Source organism: Bos indicus x Bos taurus, chromosome 10 (assembly GCF_003369695.1).
Source record: "Bos indicus x Bos taurus breed Angus x Brahman F1 hybrid chromosome 10, Bos_hybrid_MaternalHap_v2.0, whole genome shotgun sequence".
Taxonomy (NCBI): Eukaryota; Metazoa; Chordata; class Mammalia; order Artiodactyla; family Bovidae; genus Bos; species Bos indicus x Bos taurus.
This window is the reverse complement of record NC_040085.1, coordinates 40,749,155-40,771,141: the sequence shown is the minus strand read 5'-3', so window position 1 is coordinate 40,771,141 and position 21,987 is coordinate 40,749,155. Positions and strand designations below refer to the sequence as shown.

Sequence of the window (21,987 nt, the reverse complement as noted above, 5' to 3'; positions counted from 1 at the left end):
TGGACAAAGGAGCCTACCAGGCTGCAGTTCATGGGGTCACAGAGTCAGACATGACTGAGCGACTAACACTTTCACTTTTTCAAGATGTTCACAACTTTTTCTCTTAACAATAGCTTGTCAAGTCTGTGAATTCTCTCTACAAATTCCACGTGTAAGGAAAGACGGGCTCATTTGATACATTGTGTAGGCTGCCCCAGTGCTAAGGTTTACAAGCGTTCAGAAATCCTTGGGAAATATATAAATATATTTATTATTTAAATAATTTGATTTAATACATAATATTAAATATTTTTATCTTAAAAATACAATATTTTAAATATACTATATATAATATGTAATATATGAAAGATAATTATATATCCTGAAGTAATGAATGCTTAATTATCTTCAAAATTAACATCTCATTAACTGTTCAGTTAGGATTATACACCTTTTACATATTATGGTAACCTGAGGTTAGGTTTCTTATTTCACAAGAACCTCTGATCATCTATAGCTGTCAGAGATCATAGCTAACTACAAATTACATGATACTTTTGGATTAAAAGTTTTAAGTGCAAATTTTATTCACAGAATTTTTAACAGCATATATATTTTTTAATATTAGGCCCGCTGCTGCTTTTAAGTCACTTCAGTCGTGTCCGACTCTGTGTGACCCTGTAGACAGCAGCCCACCAGGCTCCCCCGTCCCTGGGATTCTCCAGGCAAGAACACTGGAGTGGGTTGCCATTTCCTTCTCCAATGAGTGAAAGTGAAGTCGCTCAGTCATGTCCAACTCGTAGCGACCCCACGGACTGCAGCCCACCAGGCTCCTCCATCCATGGGATTTTCCAGGCAAGAGTACTGGAGTGGAGGCCTAGATACAACAATATTGTTATATGCTTGATGTGGTGTGAAGCTAGACTTTCAGAAGTAAGAGATTTTAAAGAGCCTCAGAGAAATGGAAGAAGCTGAAATGAGACATAAAGAATAGACATGACAAAAGAGGAAAAGAGTCCTGGGGAAAGGAGCTGCCTACTGAGCTGCTGCTGTGTGCCCAGTGCTGTTGCAGGAGCTGAAGATCTAAAGTAAGTTGGCCTGGTAAGAAATCAGATTAGTTGAGTAAAACAAAGTGTTAAGTGTTACTGAAAGTTATGACCAACCTAGATAGCATATTCAAAAGCAGAGACATTACTTTGCCAACAAAGGTCCATCTAGTCAAGGCTATGGTTTTTCCAGTAGTCCTGTATGGATGTGAGAGTTGGACTGTGAAGAAAGCTGAGCGCCGAAGAATTGATGCTTTTGAACTGTGGTGTTGGAGAAGACTCTTGAGAGTCCCTTGGACTGCAAGGAGATCCAACCAGTCCATTCTAAAGGAGATCAGCCCTGGGTGTTCTTGGGAAGGAATGATGCTAAAGCTGAAACTCCAGTACTTTGCTACCTCATGCAAAGAGTTGACTCATTGGAAAAGACTCTGATGCTGGGAGGGATTGGGGGCAGGAGGAGAAGGGGATGACAGAGGATGAGATGGCTGGATGGAATCACCGACTAGATGGACATGAATTTGGGTGAACTCAGGGAGTTGGTGATGGACAGGGAGGCCTGGCGGTGACTGAGCGACTGAACAGAACTGAAGAGATGTGCGCATTGGGGCTCCAGGTGTGGAGAGAGCTCCTAGGGACGGGGCCTAAGAACGCTTCTCTAAGGAGGCGACACCGGATCTAAGAGGAGGCAGACGTGGGGAAACTGGAGGGGACGGAGAAAGATGAAGAAACATCGAGAAAGACACAGGACAAAGTTAAAAAAGGAAAAGAGGAAGGACTCGATGCTCTCGGCGCTCTGCCCATCGTGCCTTGACTGCTAAGGTCTGAGCGCAGTCACCGCCCCCCTCCCTTCCCCTCCCTCCCATCCCTTCCTTGAGCCTCAGCCGCCAGCCCGGCCTGTGGGATCTCTGAAGCCGCCGGCTCACCAGAGACACCATGTACCGGCTTCTGTCAGCCGTGATGGCCAGAGCAGCGACCACCGGGGGCTGCGCCTGGGGCTGTGGGCGGCGTGCGGCTCATCAGCGCGCCGGGCTGCCGCCACTCGGCCCCGGGTGGGTCGGGGGCCTCGGACTGGGGCTGGGGCTGGCACTTGGGGTTAAGCTGGCCGGCGGGCTGAGGGGCGCATCCCCCGCGCCACCTGCCGCGGCCCCCGACCCTGAGGCGCTGCCTCAGGCCGAGCCGCTGCAGGCACAGGAACAGCCCATCGCCCCGTGGTCTCCGCAGACCCCTGCGCCGCCGCACGCCAGGCACTTCGCCAGAGCCATCGACAGCAGCCGCGACCTCCTGCACAGGATCAAGGTGGAGCGATCGGGGGCGTAGACAGCCGGGAACGCGGAGCCCCACCCCCGGCGTAACCCTGGAATAATGAGGCCCCTTGGTGGTTATCCTTCGGGGCGAGCGGACCCCATCCCGGGCGGCGGGATGCCGGCTGGTGGCGAGAAAGACTTCCCGTTTCCCGTTCTCCCGGCCGTGGTCAGAAGCTGTTGGGAGGTTGCCCCAGTCGGGGCGGAGGTCAAGGTCCGCCTCGGGGACCGCCCCTTCCCCCTCAGGGTGCCCGGCAGGCACACCCCCTCCCCGTTAGCGCCCGGCCGGCCGGAGCCGAGGTGGGCGGGGCCCGGGCTGAGGGGGCGTGGTGGGGCGGGGCCGAGAGAAGCCCTCGAGTAAGGCGCTGGCGGACCTGCGGCGGATTTCGGCCTGTCTTTGAGCTGTGCTCTTGAACTGTGTTTTCCCCTTGGCTTTTAGGATGAGGTGGGCGCACCGGGCATCGTAGTTGGAGTCTCTGTAGATGGAAAAGAAGTCTGGTCAGAAGGTAGGCTCAGAAGAGCTTTATTTATTGGCTTGTTTTCTGCCAGTCGGTGAATAAAATCTTGCCCATGAAGTGGAATACATACTTTAGAGAAAAGTGTCTAACAGAATAAAGAATTGGACTTTATTCTGTGTTGGAATAGAATAGCAAGGTTTAAAATATGACTCTGATGAATAAATTGGAGTCTTAAAGATGGCTTGTTTCTACCCCCACTTTCTTAAAAGACTGAATTTATTGCTTTCTTTTTTTGTGTGTGTGTGTTTGTTAGCCATCTGTATGTCTTCTTTGGAGAAATGTCTGTTTAGTTCTTTGGCCCATTTTTTGATTGGGTCATTTATTTTTCTGGAGTTGAGCTGTAGGAGTTGCTTGTATATTTTTGAGATTAGTTGTTTGTCAGTTGCTTCATTTGCTATTATTTTCTCCCATTCTGAAGGCTGCCTTTTCACCTTGCTAATAGTTTCCTTAGTTGTGCAGAAGCTTTTAAGTTTAATTAGGTCCCATTTGTTTATTTTTGCTTTTATTTCCAATATTCTGGGAGGTGGGTCATAGAGGATTCTGCTGTGATGTACGTCGGAGAGCGTTTTGCCTATGTTCTCCTCTAGGAGTTTTATAGTTTCTGGTCTTACGTTGAGATCTTTAATCCATTTTGAGTTTATTTTTGTGTATGGTGTTAGAAAGTGTTCTAGTTTCATTCTTTTACAAGTGGTTGACCAGTTTTCCCAGCACCACTTGTTAAAGAGATTGTCTTTAATCCATTGTATATTCTTGCCTCCTTTGTCAAAGATAAGGTGTCCATATGTGTGTGGATTTATCTCTGGGCTTTCTATTTTGTTCCATTGATCAATATTTCTGTCTTTGTGCCAGTACCATACTGTCTTGATAACTGTGGCTTTGTAATAAAGCCTGAAGTCAGGCAGGTTGATTCCTCCAGTTCCATTCTTCTTTCTCAAGATAGCTTTGGCTGTTCGAGGTTTTTTTGTATTTCCATACAAATTGTGAAATTATTTGTTCTAACTCTGTGAAGAATACTGTTGGTAGCTTGATAGGGATTGCATTGAATCTATAAATTGCTTTGGGTAGTATACTCATTTTCACTATATTGATTCTTCCAATCCATGAACATGGTATATTTCTCCATCTATTAGTGTCCTCTTTGATTTCTTTCACCAGTGTTTTATAGTTTTCTATATATAGGTCTTTAGTTTCTTTAGGTAGATATATTCCTAAGTATTTTATTCTTTCCGTTGCAATGGTGAATGGAATTGTTTCCTTAATTTCTCTTTCAGTTTTCTCATTATTAGTGTATAGGAATGCAAGGGATTTCTGTGTGTTGATTTTATATCCTGCAACTTTACTATAATCATTGATTAGTCCTAGTAATTTTCTGGTGGAGTCTTTAGGGTTTTCTATGTAAAGGATCATGTCATCTGTAAACAGTGAGAGTTTTACTTCTTTTCCAATTTGGATTCCTTTTATTTCTTTTTCTGCTCTGATTGCTGTGGCCAAAACTTCCAAAACCATGTTGAATAGTAATGGTGAAAGTGGGCACCCTTGTCTTGTTCCTGACTTTAGAGGAAATGCTTTCAATTTTTCAACATTGAGGATAATGTTTGCTGTGGGTTTGTCATATATAGCTTTTATTATGTTGAGGTATGTTCCTTCTATTCCTGCTTTCTGGAGAGTTTTTATCATAAATGGATGTTGAATTTTGTCAAAGGCTTTCTCTGCATCTATTGAGATAATCATATAGTTTTTGTTTTTCAATTTGTTAATGTGGTGTATAACATTGATAGATTTGCGGATATTGAAGAATCCTTGCATCCCTGGGATAAAGCCCACTTGGTCATGGTGTATGATCTTTTTAATGTGTTGTTGGATTCTGATTGCTAGAATTTTTTTAAGGATTTTTGCATCTATGTTCATCAGTGATATTGCTTTCAAAGTTGTGTATAAAACAGTCTGTTAACTGCACGTTTGTAGATAACCCTTATGATTAAATAAAACATCAGACTGTAGTGGTTTTCTTTTTTTATTCAGTCGATTTATTGAGTCCTCTGTTGTGTAAAATGCACAGTACTAAGAACTGGGGATATACATGATTCTTTTTCTTCAATGAGTTTACAATCTACTTTATTTGTTTTTGTTTTTGACTATACAGAGGTGTCAGCTATATTTTCAGAAAAAAGCTAGCGACTTGGGAAGATAGATTCCTAGTCATTCTGTGATACTTTTATCAAAGAATTTTGTAATTTGATTTACTTTTCCATTGTGCACAAATTGGTCCAACTCATCACAGCAGGTTTTTAGAAACCCAGCTTTTAGGAAGTGTTGTTTCAGACATCATTTAAAGGAAGGAGTACTTTTAGAAGTTGATAGGAGCAGTAAGGTTTTGAATTTAAAGAAAAAGTGATTCTTTATCCAAGTTTAAGCATAGCCCAATCAACATTTATGAAAGATATTATAATAAAAATTATATAAATGTCAGCTCTGTAGGTGAGGGCTTTGTTTTTATGCAGGTATTTTTCTGCATAATCTACATTTACAGGTGAAAATAATTATACCTTTTCATTCTTTTCAGATCTAAGTTCTTTATATATCTTAGATTGCCACACTTTTATCCTACAGAAGATGAAACGAAACGTAAAATCTTTTCTGGGCTTCCCTGGTGGCTCAGAGGTTAGAAGGAGCTTTATTTAAACTAGTTGATGTTCAGTCGTGTCTGACTCTTTGTGACCCCATGAGTACATTAGTTTTCTTCTGACCTGCAGCTGAATTTAATTGATGATTAGCTTGATTGGTTTTCTGGGGCATCTTTTCACATTTGTTTTATTAATCATTTTTAGGGATTTTGTATAAACTCACTAAAAAATCAAGAATAAATATAATCTGAAGAACAATGATGTTTTCCTTAAAGAATGTAATTTATTTAAAATATGGAATAAACAAATTGTTTAGATAAGCTAAGCATTAGTAACTGAATCATAACATTACTGTTTTGCACAAGGTACAATTTCAGTCTTGTTATAAGGTTAAATTGTTAGGCCTACAGTTGTCAGTATTGCTAAGACTCATCCCTTATATGTTCAGTTTTGATTAGTTATGCAAGCGGAATAGCTTTTTCTTTTGATAAGCACATGGAATGTTTTAAGATAGTATTATTTCAGTTTTTGAAGACTCCTTTGACCATGAGACCTATTATGACTTTTTGCTTTTTTCTCCCAAAGGTTTAGGTTATGCTGACGTTGAGAACCGTGTACCATGCAAGCCAGAGACAGTTATGAGAATTGCCAGTATCAGCAAAAGCCTCACTATGGTTGCTATTGCCAAACTGTGGGAAGCAGGGAAACTGGATCTTGATATTCCAGTACAACATTATGTTCCTGAATTCCCAGAAAAAGAATATGAAGGTGAAAAGGTAATGAAGCTCATAGTTCCTTTTTCTAATGACGTCTAAGTGTTTTAAAAGCTTTCATAAGATTCTTTGATTTGTTTTTAAATTTTGTTAATGGATTAAAGTTTTATTTTCTCCTGGTAATAACTGATTGGATATTTTTCTAAAATTTGAGGCTAAAGATGCGTACATGATAGCAGCAGTTTAAAATGGAAAATATTGCTGGAACATTATTACAAGGCTACTGACTTTTTATTATGCAGTTTAATACCGTAGTTGAATTTTCATGTTTTTACTGTTAGGTGTCTGTCACAACAAGATTATTGATTTCCCATTTAAGTGGAATTCGTCATTATGAAAAGGACATGAAAAAGGTGAAAGAAGAGAAAGCTTATAAAGCCTTAAAGATGATGAAAGAGATGATGGAATCTGACCAAGAAAAAGAGTTAAAAGAAAAAGGAGGCAAAAGTAACGAAAAGAATGACTTTGTGAAAGCTAAGGTAGAGCAAGATAATGAAACCAAAGGCCGAAATTCAAAACCTTGCAAGAAAAAGAATGATTTTGAACAAGGTGAATTATATTTGAAAGAAAAATTTGAAAATTCAATTGAATCTCTAAGATTATTTAAAAATGACCCTTTGTTCTTCAAACCTGGTGAGTGTTAATTTCTTCTTTTTACAAAATCATCATTATTGAATGATTAATTTTCAGAAACTCCAAAATAATACCATCCTGAGTGCATTCAATGTGGTTGATGATGGTATGGTTTTGTTACATGCTTGCCTTTGTTGTCTATAGTTCTTAACAAAGCCTAGCATTCAAGCAGTTAGTTGTTTGCTTTAACTTCACTGGAGGCTACCTAGACATTTAATGGATTCTCAGTATCAGGATATTCATGGAAAAAATAAGGTGTTGGAATAGCCCTCCAAATAAAATTTGGACCAAAGTTTGCATGATGAAGCATTGCTGATTTTTTGTATTTTGTTAGTATTTAATTAAATTGTTCAATTTGTTTTATACATTCATTTCTTAAAGAAATTAGCATACCCCAGCTTAATTTTATTTCCCAAAAAGCTGCTCTATAAAAATAATTTTTTGTGTATTTTTTGGTATGATGCCTGCCAAAACCACTTTATCTTTAAATTTATTGTAGGTTTATGTCCTTGTAGTCCATTTTCATTTTAAAAGTGGTTTGTGGAAATTCCCTAGACATCCAGTGGTTAGGACTCCAACCTTCCATGGCAAGGGGCAAGGGGTTCAAATCCCAACTGGGGCATGGCGAAGAAAACAAAAAACAAACAAAAAAACTAATAAATATATCGATCATTTTATTAACATGCTTGTGTTTGAGACATGAAATAAGCAGGGCCATTGCAAAGTTGACTAAATTTGTTAATATATCATTCATGATCTTCACCTAAATGGTTAGTAAAATATTCTAGTTTTAAAAATATGCCAGTTTTCAGTAGAAAAATATTTTGCATGTTTTTGAATAATAATGAAGCACTTTTTTTTTTTTCCCCCTTTGCAATGATGTCTCAAGGTAGTCAGTTTTTGTATTCAACTTTTGGCTATACCCTACTGGCAGCCATAGTAGAAAGAGCTTCAGGATATAAATATTTGGACTATATGCAGAAAATATTCCATGACTTGGATATGCTGACAACTGTGCAGGAGGAAAATGAGCCAGTGATTTACAATAGAGCAAGGTAAATGATTACCTTCTGGTATGTCTAGCTATATTGCATCTTCATACTATGTTATCAATTTAAAGTCACGCTTTGCTTGTCTCCATTCCATAATCAACCTGCCACATTTTGGGAGCTTTTCTTCATGTCTCTTTTTCCACCTAAAATGTAAGTAAAATAAAATGTATTTTATTTTTCATATATATTTGTATATATATATATATATATATATATATGAAGTAGTCCAAGTTCCTTAGATAAAAGTTAGCAATAATAATTTAAGCACATGAATAATTAAACTAAAATTTTACCCATCATGGCTATCTATAATTTGATCTTCCATCATCCCTTATATTTTAGTTAATCTTTTATTTACCTTTTATTATTTTTAATTATTTTTTAAATTTAGAAATTATCTTACACTTATAGAAAAGTTACACAAACTGGTACAAAGAATTTTCATATACTCTTCAACCAGATTCCCCACGTTAGTTATTTTACTACATTTGCTTTATCTGTCTGTCTCTGTTATTTTTTTCTCAGCCATTTGGAAATCAGTTGGTAATATGCTACCCCTTATACTTAAGTGGTACCCATAAATACTTAAATATGTATTTTCTAAAACTAAGGGCATTCAGGAAATTAACATCAACATAATGCTTGTATCAAATCTACACACAGTATTCAGATTTTATCAGTTGCCCCAATAATGTCCTTTATAACACAAGGAAAAACATTTTTCTTTCTGGTGCAGGATCTAATCTAGGATCGCACGTTACATTTAATCGTCAGGTCTCTCAGAAGTCACATGAATTCATTGTATTCCTTTACTGGTGGTGATAATTTGAAGTGGTATATACCAGTTTTCTCCCCTGTAAAACTTTGAAAATCATTTTATTGAAATAATCAAGCTAAAATTTTGTCATAATTTTTAGTAGTAATGTATAAAAAAGGCAGTGAAAGAAAATCTTGTGACTAAAGACTAATTCGAGTTTTACAGTTATAGTGTTTTCCATTTTACTCTTATTATTTGGTTGGTTAGAAAGGTAACAACACATTTAACAAATCAACTGTTACTTTTACCTTTTAAGTTTCCATTAGAGGACACACTTTACAAATGACTTAATGATACTTGACTGGATGAAATGGTAGAGGTTTGTAGGTTTATCTCCCCATACTAGCTTTGTTCAGTTTTCTGTTGTATTTAGTTAAATTACCATTTTAAAATTATCAGCTTATTTAAAAGGATCAAATATGCATTGCAAATCAGCCTGAAATAGATTTTTTGAACCTAAAAGAAATTAGGTTAGCAGCAAGCAGTGAATTATAAGTTTAAGTGACCTGTAGGGTTTTTTTTGTTGTTGTTTTGTTCTTTTTTTTTTTTTAATTGAAGTGTAGTTGATTTACAATGTTGTGCTAATTTCTGCTGTATAGCAAAGAGGCTCAGTTATACACATATACACATTCTTTATTTAATATTATTTTCTATTATGGTGTATCCCAGGAGGTTGGATATATTTCTCTGTGCTGTATTAGTAGGACCTTGTTGTTTATCCGTTCTAAATGTAACAGTTTGCATCAGCTAACCCCAGGCTCCCAGTTCATCCCTCTGCCTCCTCACCTCCCCTTTGGCAACCACGGCCCATTCTCTATGTCTGTGAGTCTGTTTCTGATTTGTAGGTAGGTTCATGTGTGCAGTATTTTAGATTCCATATATGAGTGATATCATATGGTATTTGTCTTTCTCTTCCTGACTTACTTAGTATGATAATCTCTAGTTACATCCATGTTGCTACAAATGACATTATTTCTTTTTTTGTGGCTGAGTATACATCATGTGTGTGTGTATGTGTGTGTGTGTGTATACACACCACATATTTATTTATTCGTCACTGGACATATAGATTGTTTCCATGTCTTGGCTATTGCAAACAGTGCTTCTGTGAACATAGAGGTGCATGTATCTTTTTGAATTACGGTTTAGTCCAAGTATATGCCAAAGAGTGGTATTACTGGATCATATGGCAATTCTATTTTTAATCTTTTGAGGAACCTCCTTACTCTTCTCCATAGCGGCTACACTAACTTACATTCCCACCAACAGTGTAGGAGGGTTCCCTTTTCTCCATACCCTCTCCAGCATTTGTTATTTGTAGACAGTTTAATGATGGAAATGACCTTAGTTTTCAGACAATGCTTATTATGTCTAGGTCCACATTATATTCTACTGGAAACATAGGAAAAAATAACACCTGAAGTTGTCAGTTGAATCTAGAAAAGATTCTCTAGTAGTGTTGGAATAGATGCATAACCTTATTTTGAGTTAAATCTAGGCATTTGATAACAAATACCTGCTCTTCTATAAAAGGGGGAATCACTGAGCCTCTTTTCTCAACTGAAAATTAAGTCTCCATGAATGTGCAGACTGCAAGTCAGCTGTTGTTTGTTGTTTTCTTAGTAAGTAATGCACAAATACCAAAACATGGCATGTGACAGTGAGTTAGTTTCATCTTATCGCCCATTCTTTGAGAAAAGGCAGTGGGTTTCTGTTTCTACCATTAAAGGTTTCCATCAGCTCTGGGTTTTTCTTTAGATTTTGCTTGTGCCCAGTGGTGCTAAAGGAGTAAGTGATTCTGTTTAGGTAGATTAAATGGGCTACAGAAATAAAGTAGGACACTAAAAGAAGAAGGAAATGTTGTTACAGAGGAAAATGTTCTGTCCATTTTCTTTGTTTTTATTTTACTTGATAGAATTTCTACTGGGGCCTCTAAAAGCTCAACTCTGATTCTTATTTTTGTAACAGTTATTTCAAAAGGGCTTAGAGGCATCAGGTTCGAGTGGAAGTGCAGGGAGTAAAAGAAATCTTCTCAAAGATGTATGTTTAAAAAAAAACAACAAAAAACCTTAAAGTAAAACTTAGTAATTGCATATGTTTCTATTTGTTTTATGGTACAATTTTACAAGAAATAAAATTTTGAGCAAAAATTTGCAGCTTTGTTATCTAGTCTACTGACCCCTTGGTATAATCATACATATGTTTGTATTATCTTGACCTAGGCTTTTTAGAGTTACTGTGTCCCAGAAGTAAATATTTATCATCTCTATCACTTCTCTGTGTGAATGTGTGTGTGTCTTTAAAATAGTGTCTCACAGTATCTGTCACCTGTTTGAGATATTTTCCCAGAATCCCACCCCGAAATACTACCTACTTTTCTTTGGCCAGAATTTTAGTGTCAGGCCACATTCAGCTGTAAGGAATGCAGAGAAATCCGTTTTTAGCTGGGTGCATTGTTGTCCTGAATAAAACTGGGGTTTCTTGAAGAATAGGAACATTGATTCTGTATATGCAAATAGATACATTTATTCTGTATTTCAAGTGTACTCTGTATAAGCAAGTAAACTAAATAACCCTTTAAGCAAAAACCCACAGGGGAATGGAGTGAATGTTCTTGCCACTGAAGGACACTGTTGATGGGGGAATCCTTAGTCAATGCATTAGCTTATTATTAGATACCATTCATATTTTCTCTGTGTTTGGCGTAATACTTGCAACAAAGATCTCTTTCATAATTGGATAAGACCAAAATCAAATAAAATGTTTTCTGAAGTGTTTGCTGTAGTTTGACAGTATAAGTATGGTCTTTTCCTTCTCTTATTGTCTTTATTATTAATTATTTTTATTTTTTCAAGTATCTTCTAAGATTAAGCATTGTTCCTTGTGAAGCTTTCTTTTATGCCTTTAGCCTATCTGGTAGTAGGTTCAGCCCATGTTAATGCTAAATGTTAGAGTGAGATTGGTTTGTATAATATGCATGTTAAATTCTATAGGTTTTTTAACTTCTTAAAGCAATAAAATACAAAGTGATGCATAATTATTTGTAAAGGCATTTAAAAAGGATTTAAAATTATTTTGCATTTATAAGCTTCTAGATGTAGATTTCTATAGTACTATAATGTTGTGCAGAAACTATAGAGATTCTTCAGGATGACTGTTTTGTCATCTGGCATCATTCCATCAATTATTCAGTTACAAAGATATTCCAGTAATTGAAGAACTTGTGTCCATAATTCCATTCTTTTAGTGCAGAAATCCTTTAAGAATTTGAAATAGTGAAGTTATTCAGCTGATCAAGAATATTTTCATGAGAAGTCATTAATTTGTCCTCTGTAAAAAGGAATCAAAAGATTAAAGCTTAGAATTTATTTTAAAAGAGGAGTCATCCTAATTTCCAGCCTTGATGTAAGTGCTTTGAAACACTTCATTAAAAGTTGTATAATGCAAAGCTGATTATTAACCAAAATAGGTTTGTAGGTCTCTCCTAGTTTACAAGCTTGGCGATCACTCTAACAAATATATTTTTCATTGAGAAACCTATTTTTAATTATTCTATCATGTGAGATTTTTTTGAAATTTGATTGACTGGAAATACAAGTGTAATCAGCATTCAGGCAAAAAGTAACGAGGACCTTAAATACAAGAGTGGCTATAGAAATGAAAGGAAGGGAGAAAGATTAGACAGAAAGCTAAGGTTGGATGATGAGATTTGTCATTACTGAATGTGAGAGAGTTGAGGGCAAGAGAGGCAAGAAAGATCTTAATGGAGAGGAGAAATATGAGAAAGTTCAGACGAGATCACTTCTGGACACGTTCATTTTGCAAAATGAGAAGACAATGTATCAAATCATTGGCTCATAGGGGAGCATATTTAGATCCTCTGTAGACTTTTTTAATCTTCAGAGCATATACCTGTGGTCACTCTTGCTTCACTCAATATTATGACTTGGACTTTTGGGAGACATATAAGAATCATGACAGAAGAAAGAGGAGTCATTTTGCAAATTATGTGCCCACTATCCTTCAGTGTTATGAATTTTGAAGGAAAGGGTGAGGCCCACTACTCAATCTGGTAAACAACATTGAGAAACAAATTTGAGATTCATTAATGCTAATAGAAAAACCGGTGGTAAATTTGGAACAGGGATTGTGGTACAGCTGCAGTTTTGTAGTTAATTCCTATAGAAAAGAAGACCTGGGACCCTGGAACCCCTGGTGATGGGAGGGATCTGGGGAATCACGGGACTGAGAGCTAGAAGAGAGAGAACAGAGCAAAGTGGCCTGTGGGGAGTGTCAGTGATGTGTTGGGTCACAGAGCTACAGGGGAAGCTAGAATGAGGGGAATTAGAAGATCCTTGATAACACGCAAGAGAGCTGTTTAGTAGAGATGAAGGAACAGAAGCCTTCTAAGGAACTGAATGAATGGAGAGGGTGAGTGCATGAAAACAGCAGGTGTGGACTGTTTTGTGTAGTTTGGCAATATATGAGAGTGCCAGACATCCTGGAATGTGAAGTCAAGTGGGCCTTAGGAAAGCATCACTACCAACAAAGCTAGTGGAGGTGATGGAATTCCAGTTGAGCTATTGCAAATACTGAAAGATGATGCTGTGAAAGTGCTGCACTCAATATGCCAGCAAATTTGGAAAACTCAGCAGTGGCCACAGGACTGGAAAAGGTCAGTTTTCATTCCAATCCCAAAGAAAGGCAATGCCAAAGAATGCTCAAACTACCGCACAATTGCACTCCTCTCACACGTTAGGAAAGTAATGCTCAAAATTCTCCAAGCCAGGCTTCAGCAATACATGAACCATGAACTTCCAGATATTCAAGCTGGTTTTGAAAAGGCAGAGGAGCCAGAGATCAAATTGCCAAGATCTGCTGGATCATCGAAAAAGCAATGGAGTTCCAGAAAAACATCAATTTCTGCTTTATCGACTATGCCAAAGCCTTTGACTGTGTGGATCACAATAAACTGTGGAAAATTCTGAAAGAGATGGGAATACCAGAACACCTGACCTGCCTCTTGAGAAACCTGTATGCAAGTCAGGAAGCAACAGTTAGAACTGGACAGGAAACAACAGACTGGTTCCAAATAGGAAAAGGAGTACGTCAAGGCTGTATATTGTCACCCTGTTTATTTAACATCTATGCATGAGAAATGCTGGGCTGGAAGAAGCACAAGCTGGAATCAAGATTACCAGGAGAAATATCAATAACCTCAGATATGCAGATGACACCACCCTTATGGCAGAAAGTGAAGAGGAACTAAAAAGCCTCTTGATGAAAGTGAAAGCGGAGAGTGAAAAAGTTGGCTTTAAAGCTCAACATTCAGAAAACTAAGATCATGGCCTCCGGTCCCATCACTTCATGGGAAATAGATGGGGAAACAGTGTCAGACTTTATTTTTCTGGGCTCCAAAATTACTGCAGATGTTGATTGCAGCCATGAAATTAAAAGACGCTTACTCCTTGGAAGGAAAGTCATAAACAACCTAGACAGCATATTCAAAAGCAGAGACATTACTTTGCCAACAAAGGTCCATCTAGTCAAGGCTATGATTTTTCCAGTAGTCATGTATGGATGTGAGAGTTGGACTATAAAGAAAGCTGAGCGCTGAAGAATTGATGCTTTTGAACTGTGGTGTTGGAGAAGACTCTTGAGAGTCCCTTGGACTGCAAGGAGATCCAACCAGTCCATCCTAAAGATCAGTCCTGAATATTCATTGGAAGGACTGATGTTGAAGCTGAAACTCCAATACTTAGGCCACCTCATGTGAAGAGTTGACTCATTGGAAAAGACCCTGATGCTGGGAGGGATTGGGGCAGGAGGAGAAGGGGACAACAGAGGATGAGATGGCTGGATGGCATCACCAACTCGATGGACATGGTGAACTCCAGGAGTTGGTGATGGACAGGGAGGCCTGGCATGCTGCGATTCATGGGGTCGCAAAGAATCGGGCACGACTGAGTGACTGAACTGAACCGAGAGTGAAAAGACTGGAAACTGGAAGCTGTAACGAGGATAAGAAAAAAAAAAAAAGTGTGTGTGTGTGTGTTTTCCCTTAGCATATAGAAAACTAGAGCATTTTGTGAACTAAAGGTGAAGGCGTCAAAATTCCTATCACGGCAAGGAAAGCCTTATGACGTGTACCCTGTCCCATGTCTACTCCTCTGTCATCACCTTGTGAAGCACTCTCTGCTTCAGTCAGACTGAACTCTTTTGCTCCCCAGCAGAGTGAGGAACCATTTCAACAAGTCTTGCTCTCACTAGTGCTCAGGATTCCTCACATCCATCTTTCTAGTCATCCCATAACCTGTTACTCAAAGCAATGTTGGCATCACTTGGGAGCTTGTTAGAAGTGCAAGATTTGAGGCCCCCCCAGACCTGCTGAAGCAGAATCTGCATTTTAACAAAATCTCCAGGCAATTCATATGGTGTTCTAAAATTTAAGAACTGTCCAACAAGACTGTTTGCCCTTGAGAGCAGCCACAGTGTATGGTTTTTCTTTTCTGTCCATGCCTTGCAAGGAGTCTCCATTACATGCTTGGCCAACAAATGATGCTTTCACATGTTCAACATATTTCACAGTACTCAGTGGGTGTCCAGTACTGTTCTAGATGGGGGAAATACCAATGAACCAGGTAGATAAGATTTCTGCCCTTATGAAACTTACATTCTATGGGAGTGTAAACGAAGAATCTCCTATATTGACGTGAAGAAAATAGAACAGAGCAGTGGGATATACAGGAAGAGGTTGTTAAGGGAAGGTCTATTTAAAATATATTGGTTTTAGGCCATGTCAGTTGAATTGAAATATGAATAATAAGGAAAGCTATGAAGGAAGACAGAGGTTGTAATTGATGAGGTCCCAGAGGTGAGCAAGGGCTAAATTATATTGGACAGTGAGGATCAGTGCCATTAGACGCACTGCTCCTTACTTTAACAATATGTTTTAACACTTCCCTTGTTATGTGAAATGAAAATAGGAAATCATATAACCTATATTCAATACTCTTAACTAAAATGTAAAAAAAAAGAAATAAAAGGAATATTATATAATAGAAAAATATGGTATATAATAGATGTCTCAATATGATAAAATTTACTTACCACAACATGTGAAGATGTGACAAAGTTAACTGCAACTTAATATGTAAAATTATTTTAAATGTGACAAGTAAATGCAGACCAGTACAGGTTTATTGCATTTGGTGCTTCAACCCATGTCCTTAAAACTCTGGCTAAAGTTTTAAGCAAAATACAGTGTGGTCTTCAATTTTCACTAAGGCTGCACTCAAGAATTCATCTTAGAGTAAAAATGTGCCAAAAAGTAGTTTGTATTTACATATAAAATGGAGGAGGTTCTAGGCTCAACTAGTTACAAACAGATTTTATTTTTGCTTACATGAACATCTGGTAGGATGGTTGACCTCACAGGATATAGATATAGGAGAATGCACCATGGTGTGGGGCTTTCCTATACACTACAGGACATTTAGGACCCTTAGGCCCCTACCCCTTAAGTCTCAGTAATAGCCCTCCAATAATTGTGACAGCTAAAAAAAAATGCCTCTCACAATTTCCCTTGGGGAGTTAGTCCTGCCTGTACTGAAGGCCATTGACTGTATCATAGACCATTGTGAGAAATTTGGGTTTTATTCTCATTACATTCATAACCATTGGAGGGTTTTTTATGGCTAGAAAAGGAGGAGGCACAATCTGTGGCTTCTGCTTGCAGGGCAAACTGCAAGGAGGTACTACAGTCTAGGAAGTATAACTGGTGAAACAAGGTTGTAGAGGTGATAGGAGGTGGTCGAAGATGCAGGTAGTAGAATTACTCTTGAAAACAATAGGAAATTTTTTGTATAGATTGCATGATGATGTAAATGCATTTTAAGATGAAGATGGGAGTTTCTAGCTCACTTTGGATGGTCTCAATCTTCTCAGTAAAACAAAGAATATAGTTATCTGCTGACTAAGCCTAAAGTAGGATAGGGGGCTGAGGGTGAGATCAGGAATCACAACTGTGAAGAGTACACCAGGGAGTGGGGCGTCCCTGCTGGCTCAGTGGTAAAGAATCTGCCTGCCAATGCAAGAGACATAAGTTCGATCCCTGGGTTGGGAAGATGCCCTGGAGAAGGAAATGGCAACCCACTCCAATATTCTTGCCTGGGAAATTTCATGGACAGAGGAGCCTGGTAGCCTATAGCCCATGGGGTTGCAAAGAGTCGGACACAACTTAGTGACTACAACAGCAACAACATATCAGGGAGTACCCAGGAGAAGAATAAAAGGATTTGAGAACAACAGCAAAGACCCTTAGCAAGAGTATGAATTTATAGCAGTCAGCTTTGTTATATGAATTCCTGCAGCCTTTCTTGGTATATACGGGATACCTAGGTTTATTCAGAATTAATGGATTGGTATAGTATAAGTTCAGAACAGTAAGGAACCAAAAGATGTGGTCTCACTAAAGACCACAACCAAAATAGGTGAAACGACTGATGATATAGTTCAGCCTAGAATAGCAGCAGCAACAGCAGAAGAGAAAATCAGAGGAAACCACTAGAAACTAAAAGACCTGGGAAAATTGAGAAGACTCAATGGGCATGGATGAAGGTTCCATTGAGGACAGAGAGCAGGTTCATTTTTGGAGAGCTGGAAGGATTGGAAGTCATAGTCATAGGAAGAAATTTCTGAGTTTGAGACCCTAGTGTTAAAACAGATAAAAAAGTGATGGTAAGATTCAGGTCTAACTGTGCTTATGAATAGCCAAGGATAGATGAAGATGAGAGTCATTACAGGTGAGACTGTCAGCAAACTGAAAACCCAAGAGTACCATTTTATTATGAATCTTGAAAGGCAGAAGCCTCAAGAGTTGTGTCCTTTATTATTTATTTTGTGATTTCATTTTATGTACCTAATGTATGGTACAGTCTCCTCATATTAGAATGGAAACTTCATGAGGTCAGTCTCTTTTGTTTTACACTTTATCCCAGCATCCAAACAGTACCTGGCATGTAGTACATGTTCCATCAATAACTGTTGAATACTTAAGCGAGTAAACCTTTATTAAGTACCTATTAGAAATATGCAGAGTGCTTTATACATTTATTTCTAACTCTGCAAAGTAGATGTTTTTGTCCCCATTTTACAAATTAAGATGGAAGCAGAGAGGCAACAGATTGCCTAGATTTTAATCCAATTCTGCCACTTATAAACTGTGTGGCTTTGGACAAGTTATATATGTTCTCTGTGCCTTAGGAATTGTAGTAGTATCTATCTCCTAACATTGTTACAGGAATAAATTAGTTCATATGTATATAGTTCTTAGAACAATACCTGGAACATAGTAAGAAGTATATACATGTTTATTAATCAAATAAAATAAACATAGTTATTAAGGGTGAGAGTTGGGATTCAGGCTGAGATTTGCTAACTCCTGCTGAGGCAATGGCACCCGACTCCAGTACTCTTGCCTGGAAAATCCCATGGATGGAGGAACCTGGAAGGCTGCAGTCCATGGGGTCGCTGAGAGTCGAACACGACTGAGCGACTTCACTTTCACTTTTCACTTTCATGCCCTGGAGAAGGAAATGGCAACCCACTCCAGTGTTCTTGCCTGGAGAATCCCAGGGACGGGGGAGCCTGGTGGGCTGCCGGATGTCTATGGGGTCGCACAGAGTCGGATACTACTGAAGTGACTTAGCAGCAGCTGTTCCACTACACCAAGAAAGTACCCCGTCCCATCATTATACATAGTATTTCTATGTTATTTTTAATCAGGAGATGTAGTCTTCTGATAAATATTAACCTTATTCCTGAACATCCCAATGATATGTTTTTAGTTATAAAATTTACATGTAACATGGTTCACTGAACCCAGGAACTGAAAATATCTACCAAACATTAGGTGTTTCTGCATATGCACAGGGCAAATATATATCATGTGTACTAATCAGTACATCTTTTAACAGTATTAGAAGTTTCATACACTCAGCATGGGCAAGGCTTGCAATAGAAAAAACAATCAGCTTTCTATACTTTACTCAGTAGCTTGTGTTTCATTTTATTTGAATCATACTGAAAAGTAGTGGTTACTTTCTGAGAAAATATATTCACTACAATGAAATACAGTCTGTCTCATGTATACATTTTTCTATTCATCTTCATGTATGGAGTCAATACTAGACTATCACATTTTTAATGACTATTCTTATTTCATTTTAGATTTTATGTTTACAATAAAAAGAAACGCCTTGTCAACACACCTTACGTGGATAACTCCTATAAATGGGCTGGTGGTGGATTTCTGTCTACAGTGGGTGACCTTCTGAAATTTGGGAATGCGATGCTATATGGTTACCAAGTCGGGCTGTTTAAGAACGCAAATGAAAATCTTTTACCTGGATATCTTAAACCGGAAACAATGCTGATGATTTGGACACCAGTCCCTAACACAGAGATGTCTTGGGATAAAGAGGGTAAATATGCAATGGCCTGGGGCGTGGTGGAAAAGAAGCAGACATACGGTTCTTGCAGGAAGCAGCGGCATTATGCCTCACACACTGGAGGCGCAGTGGGTGCCAGTAGTGTCCTGCTGGTCCTTCCTGAAGAACTGGATGCAGAAGCGCTAAATAACAAGGTCCCCCCAAGAGGAATAGTTGTTTCTATCATATGTAACATGCAGTCTGTTGGCCTCAACAGCACTGCTTTAAAGATTGCTCTGGAATTTGATAAAGACAGATCAGACATACCTTAACATCACAGGTGCAAAACAAGCTGTTATGGTTTTGTTTTTGTTTGTTGGTTTTTGTTTTGTTTTGAAACATTGAAGTCCCAAAATACATGCAATTTTAAAGAATAAATTTGTAATAGAGTATAACTGAATGCAGAGAATTATGTACCTCTAATTGCTTACTTTTGTAATTGTCTTTTATTGGAGGATGAGTTCTTTATACTCAGGGAAGTAACTATATTTTTACTTTTTGAAAAAAGTGTTAACTCTTGAAATAAAATATTCTGATAAAAGTGTACTTTCTGAATGTGTAATATAGAGGAAATTTCATTCAACAGCAGACTCAAAATATTGTTCTTTTAATATGACAGCAGATGGTACTTCCCTTGTGGTCCAGTGGCTAAGATTCCATGCTCCCAATGCAGGAGATCCAGGTTCACTCCCTGGTCAGGGAAATAGATCCCACATGCTGCAACTTAAGATCCTGCATGCCACAACCAAGACCTGCCACAACCAATAAATAAATATGTTTTAAAAAGAAAAAAAAAATGACGGCAGAAACAAGACTGTGAGAAATGGTATATTAGTTCTCTATTGCAGCTTAAAACAACATACATTTATTATCCCATGGTTTCTGAAGGTCAAGAATTCAGGAGTAGCTTGACTGGATGGATCTGACACCAGAGTCTCTAATGAGGGTGCAGACAATATGTTGTAGTTATCTAAAGGCTTTTCTGGTCCTAGAGGAAATGTTTCGCAAATGCTCATTCACTCACAGATTTTAAGATTTGTGAACTAAAGATATTATTTGCTCCCCAGCCAGACACAGGTTGGTAGCTGCTTGATTAGTGCTCAAGGCCTAAGAATAGTTCTTGGCTCTTGGCTGTGTTCTCTAAACTCTTGGCTCTGCCCTCTGAATTACTCTTTTCATGAAAGGCAACATGTGTTTGCATCCAAGTGGCTTTCTCAGCCTGCTTTCATTTTTGGCCACACCAAGTCACATGTGGAATCTTAGCTCCTGACCAGGGATCCAACCCATGCTCCCTCAGAGGAAGCAGAGATTCTTAACTACTGGACCACCAGGGAAGTCCTACAACCTGCTTTCCTACTTGTACAAGTTTGAGGGTCCAAAGGCCTCTTTTATATTCTCCTTTCAGTCTAACTTAACAGTTTTCCTGTTAATGTAATTTTTTAAAACTCTGTGAGTCCCTTAAAAATCTCACTGGGGATCATGCTAATAAACAGAAGCTGTGCCCCCAAATCTCTTCAAACTAGACCCCTCTCAAACTTGGGATTCTGCTAAGACAATTGGGGAAAACACTGTTCAGCTTTTATTAAGACCTGTTGTTAAAACAGCTCTCAAGATACCATCTTGTTTCTTTCCACGGTCATAAAGGATTTTATATATCATACCCTCAATTTCATCTTTAGACTGTTTTTTGTTTTGTTTTCTGGAAGTGCCCTAAATTTTATCTTTGCCTTGAAGCCCTTTCTTAATTTTAGCATCTTTTGTCATTTGGAGAGTCTGGGAAATTTCTAAACCGTCAGTTATTGATGCATTTTTTTGTTTAGTAGCCCTTCCTTTAGCTTGTCTCTCTCCAGCTTTGTAGTGTGAGCAACAAGAAGAAGCCAAGAGTCAGTACTGGGTCTGGAAATCTCAGCTAGATTACCTAGTTCATTAGGCACATTTTCTACTTTCTGTGGTCTTGCAGGCAATAATATTGCTAAACTTCCTGCCACTTCACAGCAGTAGTCCTCTTTCTTCCAATTAACAGTAACATTTTCTTACTCTCCTTTAAGTCCACACCTGCAGCCTCCTCAAAGGCCATCATACTTCTAAACAGTTTCTTCAAGGCTCCTCAGGCATTCACTGACACTCTTTTCAAAATCCTTTCAGCTTCTATTCACTGTTCTAAATTTACTCCCCCATTTTGGGCTTTTGTTACAGCTGCACTCTGCTTCCAGGTAAAAAATCTACAATGTAAAAAATGAGTATTTCAGATATAATTCACAATTCATATACCTTAAAAGTCAACTTTTAAAGTGTACAATTTAGTGTTTTTAGTATATTCACAAGATTGTGTGCCCATTCAATTCCAGAATATCTTCACCCCAAAAAGGAATCTTAAACCCATTAACATTTGCGGTGCATTCCTCTCTACTCCCAGGCCCTGACAACCACCGATCTAGTCTCTGTCTCTTTGGATTTGCCTATTATGGGTATTTCATATAAGTGGAATTATAATATGTGGCCTTCTGTGTCTGGCTTCTTTAACTATAATGTGCATTAATTATCTATTGCTGCATAACAAACTAGTATATCTCCAAAATTCTCTGTTTTATAAGTTTGGGAGCATTTTAGCTGAGCAGTTCTGGCTCGGGGTCTCTCCTGTGGCTGCAGACAAGATGTCAGCAGGACTTTCAGTCACCTGAAGGCTAAAATGAGGCTGCTGCTAAGTCGCTTCAGTTGTGTCTGACTCTGTGCGACCCCATAGACGGCCTCCTA

At 38.4% G+C, this 21,987-nt stretch overlaps 1 protein-coding gene across 2 annotated transcripts; it reads left to right on the top strand.

Moving 5' to 3' along the window:
- The first annotated feature begins 1,876 nt into the window (after positions 1 to 1,876).
- On the top strand, positions 1,877 to 19,784 carry LACTB (lactamase beta). 2 transcript variants are annotated; one of them, XR_003513099.1, is made up of 6 exons: positions 1,877 to 2,321; positions 2,766 to 2,832; positions 6,054 to 6,244; positions 6,523 to 6,874; positions 7,768 to 7,929; positions 18,974 to 18,988. XR_003513099.1 is itself a non-coding variant. In XM_027553807.1 (6 exons), the coding sequence occupies exons 1-6, from the start codon at positions 1,959 to 1,961 to the stop codon at positions 19,503 to 19,505; spliced, it is 1,671 nt and encodes a 556-aa protein (XP_027409608.1). In that variant the 5' UTR covers positions 1,883 to 1,958; the 3' UTR covers positions 19,506 to 19,784. The 2 variants fall into 2 exon arrangements, 1 of the variants encoding a protein (XP_027409608.1); XM_027553807.1 differs by having other exon boundaries at positions 1,883 to 2,321; positions 7,764 to 7,929; positions 18,974 to 19,784.
- Positions 19,785 to 21,987: the final 2,203 nt, after the last annotated feature.